The sequence below is a fragment of the Vespa velutina genome, chromosome 4 (assembly GCF_912470025.1).
Source record: "Vespa velutina chromosome 4, iVesVel2.1, whole genome shotgun sequence".
NCBI classification, from domain to species: Eukaryota; Metazoa; Arthropoda; class Insecta; order Hymenoptera; family Vespidae; genus Vespa; species Vespa velutina.
In genome coordinates, this window is record NC_062191.1 from 6,067,075 (window position 1) to 6,078,581 (window position 11,507).

At 27.9% G+C, this 11,507-nt stretch overlaps 2 protein-coding genes across 4 annotated transcripts; one reads left to right on the forward strand and one right to left on the reverse strand.

Annotated features, from left to right (window-relative positions):
* Nucleotides 1–1,337: 1,337 nt before the first annotated feature.
* LOC124948886 (gametogenetin-binding protein 2-like) lies at nt 1,338–7,998 on the forward strand. Of its 2 annotated transcripts, XM_047493179.1 has the most exons (12): nt 1,338–1,626; nt 2,414–2,604; nt 2,705–2,848; nt 3,022–3,234; nt 3,310–3,513; nt 3,605–3,773; nt 3,843–4,007; nt 4,089–4,178; nt 4,263–4,535; nt 4,618–5,022; nt 5,112–5,301; nt 7,689–7,998. In XM_047493179.1, exons 1-11 carry the CDS (start codon nt 1,537–1,539, stop codon nt 5,286–5,288), a joined length of 2,121 nt encoding a protein of 706 aa, XP_047349135.1. In that variant the 5' UTR covers nt 1,338–1,536; the 3' UTR covers nt 5,289–5,301; nt 7,689–7,998. The 2 variants fall into 2 exon arrangements, with proteins under 2 accessions (XP_047349135.1, XP_047349134.1); XM_047493178.1 differs by lacking the exon at nt 7,689–7,998 and having other exon boundaries at nt 5,112–5,452.
* On the reverse strand, nt 5,983–8,528 carry LOC124948887 (3-oxoacyl-[acyl-carrier-protein] synthase, mitochondrial). 2 transcript variants are annotated; one of them, XM_047493181.1, is made up of 4 exons: nt 7,635–8,528; nt 7,167–7,547; nt 6,727–7,089; nt 5,983–6,531 (listed from the first exon to the last, which is right to left on the reverse strand). In XM_047493181.1, exons 1-4 carry the CDS (start codon nt 7,837–7,839, stop codon nt 6,347–6,349), a joined length of 1,134 nt encoding a protein of 377 aa, XP_047349137.1. In that variant the 5' UTR covers nt 7,840–8,528; the 3' UTR covers nt 5,983–6,346. The 2 variants fall into 2 exon arrangements, with proteins under 2 accessions (XP_047349137.1, XP_047349136.1); XM_047493180.1 differs by having other exon boundaries at nt 5,983–7,089.
* Between the last annotated feature and the right edge of the window lie 2,979 nt (nt 8,529–11,507).

Consider the following 11,507-nt stretch of genomic DNA (forward strand, 5'->3'; position numbering starts at 1 on the left):
GTTCTTTTTGATAAAATTTGGTCATGAATTATGTCTAATCTCACTGTTGGCGTAAACCATTAAAAACACAGATGTGGTGAACAGTCTTAAATACCACCTATCAGCTTAGTGTATACGACTTCAGCGACAGGTATGGACAAAATATGAACTACAAGCGCAATAGGAAAACATTGTCCCTACTAAGATCTATTATATCCATGTATAAGATAGTGTAGGTTATATTCTTCTCACATATAACCTAACAATCTAGAAACAAGAAGAACTATAACCGAAAAAACATTTTTTGACACGATTTAAAAAAATAAATAATTCTTGTTCAATAGTTCGAAAAAGGCATCTCTTCTTTTAAACCTTTATCTTTAAAATGAGACCTTGTTTATCAAAATCATTAGAAAACAGCACATCATTGTTGACATAACCATTATAAAACTAAAGGTGATGGACAGCCTTATTAATTAAATACCCTATTCAAATAATTGTTTTAATTAATTAAAAATTCAAATCTATCAGTACAAGTAAAAGAAAAAATAATAAGAAAATTATTAGGTTTAACATTAATTAGTATATTTCTCATCAATTAATTATTAGATAACATTTTTCAACAGTGAAAATATTGAATATATTTGAAAATATTTAATATATAATGTTTAAAATTAATAAATATGGTAGCCTTAAGGTACAAAGGCCACTAAGAGCATAATAAATACGAACGCATTTTCAAACGTACTAATCAGATGGCATTCAATTGAATAGCGGGAAAATCAAATTAGCAAACGATACAATATAACATTTCTCAAGTAATTCTATTGTGATAATGTAATAGTATAATATGTATCATCGAATTTTCTACATTACTTTATACTCTAATATGTTACTCCTTTAATTTTATAAACGAAACAACGTGATTATAAATGACGTAATATTTTTGATATAAATTAAAAGTAAGAAAAACAATTATCGATTCCACTTCACGTTTATTACATAACTTGCGCTATTATAAAATCATTAAAATGAAACAAAAAATGAATAGGATCTGAAAATTTAAATAAGTTTTTCCGTTAGTCGAATATGCAATTATGTAATATCAAAAAAAGAGGGAAAATATAGAGAATAAATATATAAATTTGTTGTTTAAAAAAAGTAAAAAAAGTTTTATAAATAACCACTTAATAAATATATATATATATATATGTACATATATATATATATATATATATATATATATATGTATATAAAGACTATGAATACAAATGTAATTATCAAAAAAGTTGTGGAAATTACGTTATGGCGCGATACTATCGGAAGAACTCCAAAATGACGCGTATAGAGAAGCAAACGGGACAATGCACGCAGGACGGAAGTGAAAGACTACTCGTTGCAAATGGCAGACGTGTGACATCTTATGCTTGTTTTCGTATTCAACGTGTTGTAAAATTATCTTAATTTTGAAGTCTCGTACAATCGTATCTAAACAAAAAGTATTGACTTCAACAATTAAGGATAATTAAGAATAAAAGAATAAAATCTAAAGAGATAATGGCAAAATTAGTGAATGTTTGGCGGGACGATGACCCGGTCGATCTGACGCGAAGACAAATGCCGTTGATCGTTGATGAAAATCTCACGGTGAGAATATTTTACTTTAATATTTATTTCTTTACAGCTTCAATTATGAAATTCTGAAAATGTAAATCCTTAGGAAACTTACGTAATGGCATTGATGATTCTGTGTGTGTGACTTAACCTAAACATTGGCCGAGGAGTGCATGTTCAATTTATAAACGATTAAATCTTATAAGACTTTTGACAAACTTGTTTTACCTTTTTTATTGTTATATTCATTTATCAGTGGTTTTACTGCTATTTCAGACTTTTTAACGATATGAACTCTACTCCAAACGGTATTACGCATTTACGTTTATTCGAATTCATTCGATTTGCTTTTGTTTTACATTTTTTAAAATGTTGCACATATGTAATGAACGAAAAGTTTTATGTATTTGATGACTACAAATTATTACGTTACTATCTTTTTTATCACTTAAAAAATTTAACGAGTCAGAAATAAAAGAAAGGCATGAATTTTATTTAAAAAAGAAAAAAATAGAAAATATCTGATCTTTATTGTTATATCAAAAAAATATAATAAATCTATTTCATGTTATATGTAATGAGATTGATTTAAATGTTAGTTATTTTAAGAACATCTATTATTGTTAATAATCTATTTAGCAAAATTATATGAGATAATTATGTTTCATTTCAAATGAAATTTTTTAAAGCTTTTTTGGTATAATTACTTTTTAATAGATACAATTATATACCTATAATTATATAATCATAAAAATATATTTGCTGTTTATAATGTTTATAATATAAATTTGTATCAACATGAAATTATTTATTTCAATAGATGATCATGGATGTAAATGGCTTAGGAGCAATCTGTGCTAGTCCTCTTGTCCGTGGAAAACAATTGGATGAATTCACTAGGAAGTTGGATATGCTTACAAAAGAAGAAATTAAAGCATCTTTCGAAGTTACCTGTAAAGATATGCTAACTATTTTAGGACAAGCTGTACCATGCGTTGGTTGTAGAAGAAGGTAGTATATATATTGAAAATATAATTACCATATATAATTTAATATAATATTATGCAATATCTACATCTAATATAATATATATAATACTATTTCTGTTTAGTGTTGAAAGATTATTTGATGATTTAATGAAATCAGGACATCCTGCACTAGATCCATTGATTATTACTCCAGATGGTTTATTATCAATAAGTGATGATATTTTGGAATCACCTCAATTACTTTGTACTATGTTACAAGGACACAGGTAATATAGTCATTTTATTTTAAAAAATATAAATGCTGTTATTGTGTGTGTGTGTGCACGCGCGCGCGCGTTTGTATTTGTGTGTAAGTGTAAGTGTAAGTGTAAGTGTAAGTGTAAGTGTAAGTGTAATGTGTATGTATATATATAAGAAGTACTTTTTCAAAATATTTCAGTGCAAGATTGAATAATTTAGTAGAAAAACAACCAAGAAATAAAAAATCGCGAAGATGTGTTTTACATTCTTTGGAAATACAACGCATGAGACCACCTCCAAGTGCATGGAGAGAAGTTTGGGATTGCATGGAGTTACCATGTAGACAAGAACTTGCTTTGATTGAAACTGATACTCTAGATGCCACATTAGATACATATTTACGTAAACATAGGTATGTATATGTATAGAAATGTGTAACCACGTATATTTTTATTAAATACGATCTTGACATTAATTGATATTTTAGATTTTGTGCCGAATGTCGAACAAAAGTTCTTTTGGCATCGTCTATTTTAACAACAGAACATGAACCAGCGAAAGAAACAGGTTATGTAGCTGCTTTATATTCTGGTATTAAACGATGTATACCAGACCGTCATGTTCATTTACCAACTAGTACAGATTATATCAGTACACTTATTGGTCGTGCTCAACCAGAACTTATGGGAAGGTATAATTCTATTACTTTAACAATATTTTTTTTAATATAAAATAAGAAATTTCATAGTTTAATATCAAACAATGATTTATTTATATCTTAGAGAAAGACATGCGAAAACATTAGAAATTGCTCAAGAAGAAGTACTCACTTGTCTTGGAATATGTGTTGCGGAACGTTTACATAAAGTCCATCGGCGATTAAGAGAGGAAGAAACAGTTTACAAAGTATTAGCTGCAGTAGCAGTTGATGCATTGTCTAGAAATTTTCAAGTAAATGTTTCTTTCTTATTACTAATTTATTATTATTTGTTATTTGACACAAGTTTATTTTTCTTCTAGATGGCAGTCGAAGTGAAACAAGGAATTTCACAATTAGAACTTTTGTATGAGGAATTAACAAGGGAAGAAATAGCTAAACAACAACGACGAGAAAAATTGAGATTAAAACGAAAGAAGAAGAAGGAACGCCGTTATGAAACAGAGGAGAAAGAAAATTCATGTCATGTATGATATTATATAATTATCATTATTTGCTTCTTTTTATATATTATTAATTTTATTATATAATTATGTATCAATTTTTAGTGTTCCAATGAAAGGAGAAGTGGAAATAGTGAAACATGTTGTATTTGTATGGAAGTAAAACCGACAACACAAAATATCGATCGACATAAGGTATATGCAACATAGCAACATGTATTTAATTACGTGTATATATTACCTATCCCTTGTTTATTTTTATAGAAATTTATTTTTCAGTTACAAGTTTTAGATCCAAAAAATAAAGGTCCACCGACATGTAAATGTCCTGATTGCTTGAAAAAAGCCAAAATACCTAGTATAATACAATCTCAAAGTCAAACACAATTACCATATTCGACTAAAAAAATTTCAAGCCCGCAAAAAAGTAGTTCCAAGAAAACAACTTCTGAATCAAAGACGAAAGTTAGTCAAAGTCAAATAGAAGAAACTAATTCAGAGATAAAACATTTTTCTGAAGAAGAATTATTTGAAAGTTGCGACTCGTGTAAGGTAACTATACTTTTATGGGACTTATTAGTCTGCTTTTAATTAAAACGAACGCAACTCTATAAAATTTAATCATTAAACGTAGGACTTCTCTGATAAAACTGAGGATGAACAGTGGCATAATCTCGATGATTGTAAAGATCCTGTGACCAAAGAGTTAGTTGGTGCTTGGATAGGTGAACCAAGCAAAAGATATACGATTTGGATAGAAATGAAAAAACGCTTTGAATTATCTATGGCTGATAGAAAAAGTCGTTCATCAAGTGAACAATCATCTCAGGATTGTGGTTATTCATCTGAACATAATATTAGTAGTCCATCTATTCCTAGTACACCAGAAGGTTCTGAAGTAGCTTGCAGTGATGGTTGTTGTAATCATGAAGGTGATTGTCATGATATACGAACATCCGATAAACTTGTTCATTCCAATTCTAGTATTTCTTTGCTAAAAGAAAGAGGTGGAGGTCCAACACTTACACAAATGCTGGAGGTCAGTGTAAAAAAAAAAGAAAAATAAAAGAAAAACTTATTATCATTGATAATCATAAGCGATTGTTCATAAACATTATTTGTATACAGGATTGTTACTTATCAGATGACGAGGAAAAAGAGAGCTATATTCCTGCAGAGGAAGTTTTGGAATTTAAATCTCGAATGTGTCAAGTCCTTGAGAAACGTCAGGAACTTCGACAAACACTTAGAAAACGTTTTGCAATTCTCTGCAGCCATCATAAGCCTTTTATCATTCCTCATTAAAAATTCCTACTAGGTACAGTTACTTAATAGGATATGATCTTTCTCTTTTGTTTTTTTACATTGATTTACTGCCAGTAGAGTCGTGAATATTATAGATGTATTTTGAATAATTGTTATCATTGGAGGATCATTTTCCAATGTGAATAAAGTATCATTGGATCATACATTATAGAAATATTATATAAGATAATTTATCAAAAAAATCATTGATATATATATTGAATTTAGTTATTTTATACACAACTAAATTCAGCTACATAAAAGACATGTGTTTATGATATAGTAAAATTATCGTCAAAAATTATCAAGCCTATGCATTGAATTCACAGTTATCTTTAATTTAGATAATGTTTAATTGACATACAGAGTTATTTGTTTTACACTTATAGCTCATAGTTAAAATTGAACGTAATGCAATATGCTTCTATAACTGGAATCAATGCAGGCATTTTATACCAGCACGCCTTGGTCATAATACGTGACAAATTTAAATCTGATACACAAAAAAAAAAGTGTGTTATGATATTGGGCATACATCTTATCAATTACGATACGATATACTCAGAGAGTATTTTATTTTCTTGAAATGTTAAAATTTCAAGGAAATTGTTTTTGTTGCGATGTGATCATGATCACTCGTAATTCCGCTAATACAATGGTAGTATCATGATTAAAGATTATTGAAAACTTAATATAAAATAAATGTTGCATTCCAATATATATTTTATTATTCCAGTTTACATCTCTTTTTGTGTAATTTTAATGTAATAAGTTCTATATAAAAAAGAATCTATCCTAAATCATGTAATTTGTATATTGTATATTGTTGCATAAAATTATTTAAAATATTTAAGTTACTATAATAATTGATGATTAAGATTAGATTCATTATCGAATATTTTTTTTTTTTTTTTCTAAACTTGTTTACAGCAAATGTACAAAGGTATTTACAATGACTTTATTATTATTCCTGTATAAAATAACGCCCGCTTATTATATCGAGCATGTACAGTATATGCTTTTTTAGTTTGGTAAAATGCCTGATATTTAACCTTTTTTTAAGCAATATATTCTGCAAAACAGAGACACGCATTTATTCCGCCAAAACCGAAAGCATTCTTTAGAGCTACTCGTCTTCCAGTAGCAAACCAATTTTTCTTTACATTAGGTACAAAATGTAGGTTTGTCTTTATATCCAAATTATGTAAATTTAATGTAGGTGGAATCACAGCATCTTTTATAGCTAAAATCGTAAAAGCAGCTTCTAAATTTCCTGCAGCACCTAATAAATGTCCATGCGCTCCTTTTGTACTAGATACAAACACGTTTTTACTATGTTCTCCCATAAGAGATTCTACAGCTTTTAATTCAATGGTATCACCCAATGGAGTTGAAGTAGCATGTGCATTTATATATGTAATTTCTGATATTTCTATACCTGCATCTTTTACTGCTCTATCCATTGCTAACAAAGCACCAGTACCATCTTCACTAGGTGCTGTTATGTGTGCTGCATCTCCTGAGAGTCCATATCCGAGAATTTCTGCATATATAGGAGCCTGTCTACTGAGAGCATGATTTAATTCTTCTAATACTAGTATAGCAGACCCTTCTCCCATTACAAAACCATCTCTATCCCTGTCAAATGGTCTTGATGCTTCATAGGGAGAATCATTTTTGGAAGTACTAAGTGCACGAAGACGACAAAACGCTGCAACAGCTAATGGACTGATACATGCTTCAGCTCCACCACAAACCATAACACTAGTATCACCACCACGTATAAAACGAAATGCATCACCTAAACAATAGAATTATTTTAATTTTAACATACACTTTATTTTTAACTAATTTAATATTCTTATTGTTTTATTTTACCAATAGCATGTGCTCCAGTTGCACAAGCAGTTGATACGCAATGATTGGGTCCTCGAAATCCATATTTAATACTAATATGACCTGCTGCCATGTTTGGTAGAATTCGTGGTACGAAATAGGGACTGACTTTGCTATATCCTTTTTTTAAAGCTTCATACGTCGCGCATACATCTACTAAATCAATCATTCCAATACCAACAGCTACTCCTGTATCTCTTTTATCATTTTCTTCTTCTGGTTTCCATTTCGCATCAGACAGAGCTTCTTCAGAAGATATCAATGCATAAGCTGTTGCAGAACACATTGTTCTTAATTCGCTCTTAGAAAAGTATTTGTTTATATTTAATTCGTGTGATTGATCTCCCTTAGGTATCAGAGCAGCTGTAATGGATATAAATTTTAATTTTTAATTATATATGATTATTATTTGTAATATTGAATATACTTAACTATATTTAAATTTCTTACCTACTCTACAAGGTAGTTTATCATAATCTACATCAGATAATTTGATTATTCCAGACTTAGATTCAAGAAGATTCTTCCAAGCATTCTGTACACCAATTCCAAGAGGACTTACAACCCCTAATCCGGTAATAACAACTCGTCGTTTGCATCTAACGGCAGTTGTCATCGATCGGCCTCGTTTAAAATATTTAATAGGACAAAACATTTCACTTGCAAAACAAGAAAACTCAAACAAGTATCGTCTTGTAGGTTATGTTTTGTATTATATCGGTGTTTCAGTTTTTCTACAATAAACTGCAACTCGCATCGTTTCTTGATAAATGTGTAAAATAAATTATATAGATATTTCTTTTCCGGCTTAATTGCAACTAAAAGTATCTATAAATTTTTATCATTTCATGTATATATTCTACTACACGGCATGTGTATACATTTATAATAATGTAAAAGAAACATGAATCAAAATCTGTTTATTTATATATGACAACTAATAAAAATAATTAATACGAATGATGGACATATATCATAAAATAATATCATTATTCAAGTATTAATGCCATTCTTAGATGCACAATTTTTACATATATATATGTATATAAATATATATACATATATACTATAAATATATAAATATACATAAGACTGTTCACCACTTTTCGCTCGTAGTGTACGTGACTCCAGCGATAAGGTATAGACAAAATATGAATTACAAGCGCAATAGAGAAACTGTTCTTACTATGCATTTATTGCATTAGTGTATAAGCTTATGTAGGTTACATATCTCTCATAAATAATTTAACAATCGAATTAGTGTGTATATCGCGAGATCTATTTAATTAGTCTCTAATTTTAAAATGTGGAAAAAAACTGACAGCTTTATTGTAACTCTAACAGAACCTAAAAAAGAGAAAACCTGAGATCTTTGCATAAAAAATGATTACTGCATTTTAGCCGAAATATATTTATTCGTTGAAAGATCGAAAAAGGATAGGAGGAGAAACGGGAATTAGTATATTAATTACTATAAATCCTGGACTAAAAATTTATTTTAGTACTTACGAGCTTTATAGCTCGTTGTAGAATTATTTTTACAAGTCTCCTTGTACTTTAGCAATGACTTTACTCGAATTATCTCTTTCAAAAGTGATGACTCTAAAACGTACGTAAAAACGTACGAAACAAGAAGATCCTATTCTGATTTAATAAGTCAAAAAATAAGGAACCATTCACGAGTAGATCTCCGAAGAAATTTACTTGTGGTCACTCAATACTCTTCTACTAATTAATTACAATTAATTACTCGTGCCAATCCGTACTTTTTGTCCTCAATTAAATTATCGGAGAGATTTCAGAATTAACTTATTACTTAAAAAATTCTGCAATGGCTCTAAACCACTTGTCCGCGATTTAGTTCGAAATTGAGGATGATTGATTGATATCGTCGTAAAAAATGAGATAAATCAACATCGAAATTGGTTGAGTGCATCAATGATGCATTGATTCTAATATGTGACATTTATTAATAGATGATCATTAAATTTATTTCGCGAAACTTTATTGCTTTGTATAAATACAGTCTATATGATTGTTAAAAAAATAAACTTTGTTAATAAACACTGGCCCTAATAACTGTATTGCAAGCAGTCGATGAAAATATACTTGTTATTTAAATCGCGAAATGTAAACAAACAAGTATCGCTTCTACTTTGCCATTTTTTGGTTTTTATTTCAGCGATACAACACTCAATTATACAAAGTATATGTAATGATATTCTAGAACAGAAAAATAAAATTAAAATTATTAACATCATTGTTATAATATAAAAAATTATTGGAAATATTAAATATGGAAATATTAAATTCAAATTATTTGATATTTAATCCATATTACGACCTATGTAATGTTTAAATAAATGTTCTATTGTTGATATATTAGTTTATTATACTCTATACGCATTATAAATTGTTTAAATAATCATAAATTTATCGAAAGTATGAATTATTTTAGTAGAGTTTAAAATTTACGTGTATTGAAATATTACATTGAAATTTTATATTTACGAGCTACGTAATGTTTACAAAAATGTTATAGTGTTTAAATATTGGTTTATTATATACCGTGTATATTACGTTCTTTGAATGATTATTTAAACTTAGATGTATGGAAAGAATAAATTTCGCTGTTAAATAAAAAAATTTTTTGTTAACGATTATATAGACAATTTATACAAATTATTATAATTAAATTATTAATATTAGTAGTGTATATTAAAGTGTTATTCATATCTTAAATGAATGTTGATAAATCGAATGATTTTTTTATTTTAATTTACGAAATAAAAGGGCTACGATGTTCACTGCTTGAAGTTTAATAGAAATGTCACCTATCAAAGTTGCTTAACTCTTTCTGCTTTGTTATTGTTTATATTACTAAACGATAACGAAAACAAGAATAAAATTCGTATATTACTGAAAAATATTAATTATTCAAGCTTACGAATAATTGACTAAATTCGAAAATTTTTATCTAGCGAAGATGGTGCCTGAGTAAAATTAAATTATTTAATATTAAATGAGTGAGAGTTATTAGTTCTATAATGTTTTAATAATTGTACGATTGTTAATTTATATATTAATTATATTTTGTTTGTATACATTTTACATTGTTAAAATGAATATACATATAATAATTAGAAAGATTATGCAAAGCTATTTGCCTGACGATGGAATCATTACGTTTTCTTATTGATTTCTTAAGAAAACTTTATAGAAATTAATAGTTTCGCAAAATCAATAAGAATCAAAATAAAAACGATATAAGAAAAAATGGAATAAACAGAAAAGCGAATATTACGAAGTAATGATACGATTATAAGACAAAAATACATGGGAAAAAATTTTAACGGACTAAAACAAAAGAATTGCTTCGTATTTGTCATCATATTTAACCAGTATTAAGTATATCTGTCGGTGGACGGTCACGTGATTAAATTATCGAAGACACGATTTCTTGAAAATTCGCATAAAAAGGAATTACACGAGATGATACATGGAATACGCTAAAAAGAAAGGATAGAGATCTTAGTAAGACATTTGAGATTAAATTGGCTATATTGTACTTTGTTCTTTTAAATATATACTTTTTTTTTTGTTATAAATCACCACCATCATATATAATATATAATGTACTTGGTTTATATAATATTTAAGTATATATGCCTTTCTTTTTTTATTTTTTCTTATCGTTATAATTTGATATTATATATTATTATTATAATAGAATAGTAATAATAATAATATAAGATAGACTACTCCATAGGGGAAACCACAGAAAAAATAACGTTGGTAGTTCTACTTCCATCATTTATTTCATAGAAACAAAATACACTACTCAAGTGTTTATATGAAAATCAGTAGTGGGGATATGAGTTTCTTTTCTTCTACCGCAAAGTTCCAGTGGCGCCACTATACGAAACTTTTTTTCCACGAAAAATATCAGAAATAGCATTTACGCCAACTGTAACTTCAAATATAATTTTTGATCAATTTTGATAAACAAGATTTCATTTTAATAATGATAATTTAAATGAGGGTATAGCTTTCTCGAATTTTCGAAAAAGTTTTATTTTTATTAACTATTCTCGTAGAAATATCATTTTTGACATAATTTTTTTCAAAAATTCAAAAAAACCATGTTCTCTTTTAAACTTTCATATTTAAAATGAAAACTTGTTCATCAAAATAGGTGAAGTATTACTGTACTCATTGTTGGCATGAACCATTACAAAACTATGGATGAAAAGGCATAATGTTGTTTATGCATGTATGCAGCACAAGTTAAATAAAATTTTGTATTAAATGATCATTAGTAAA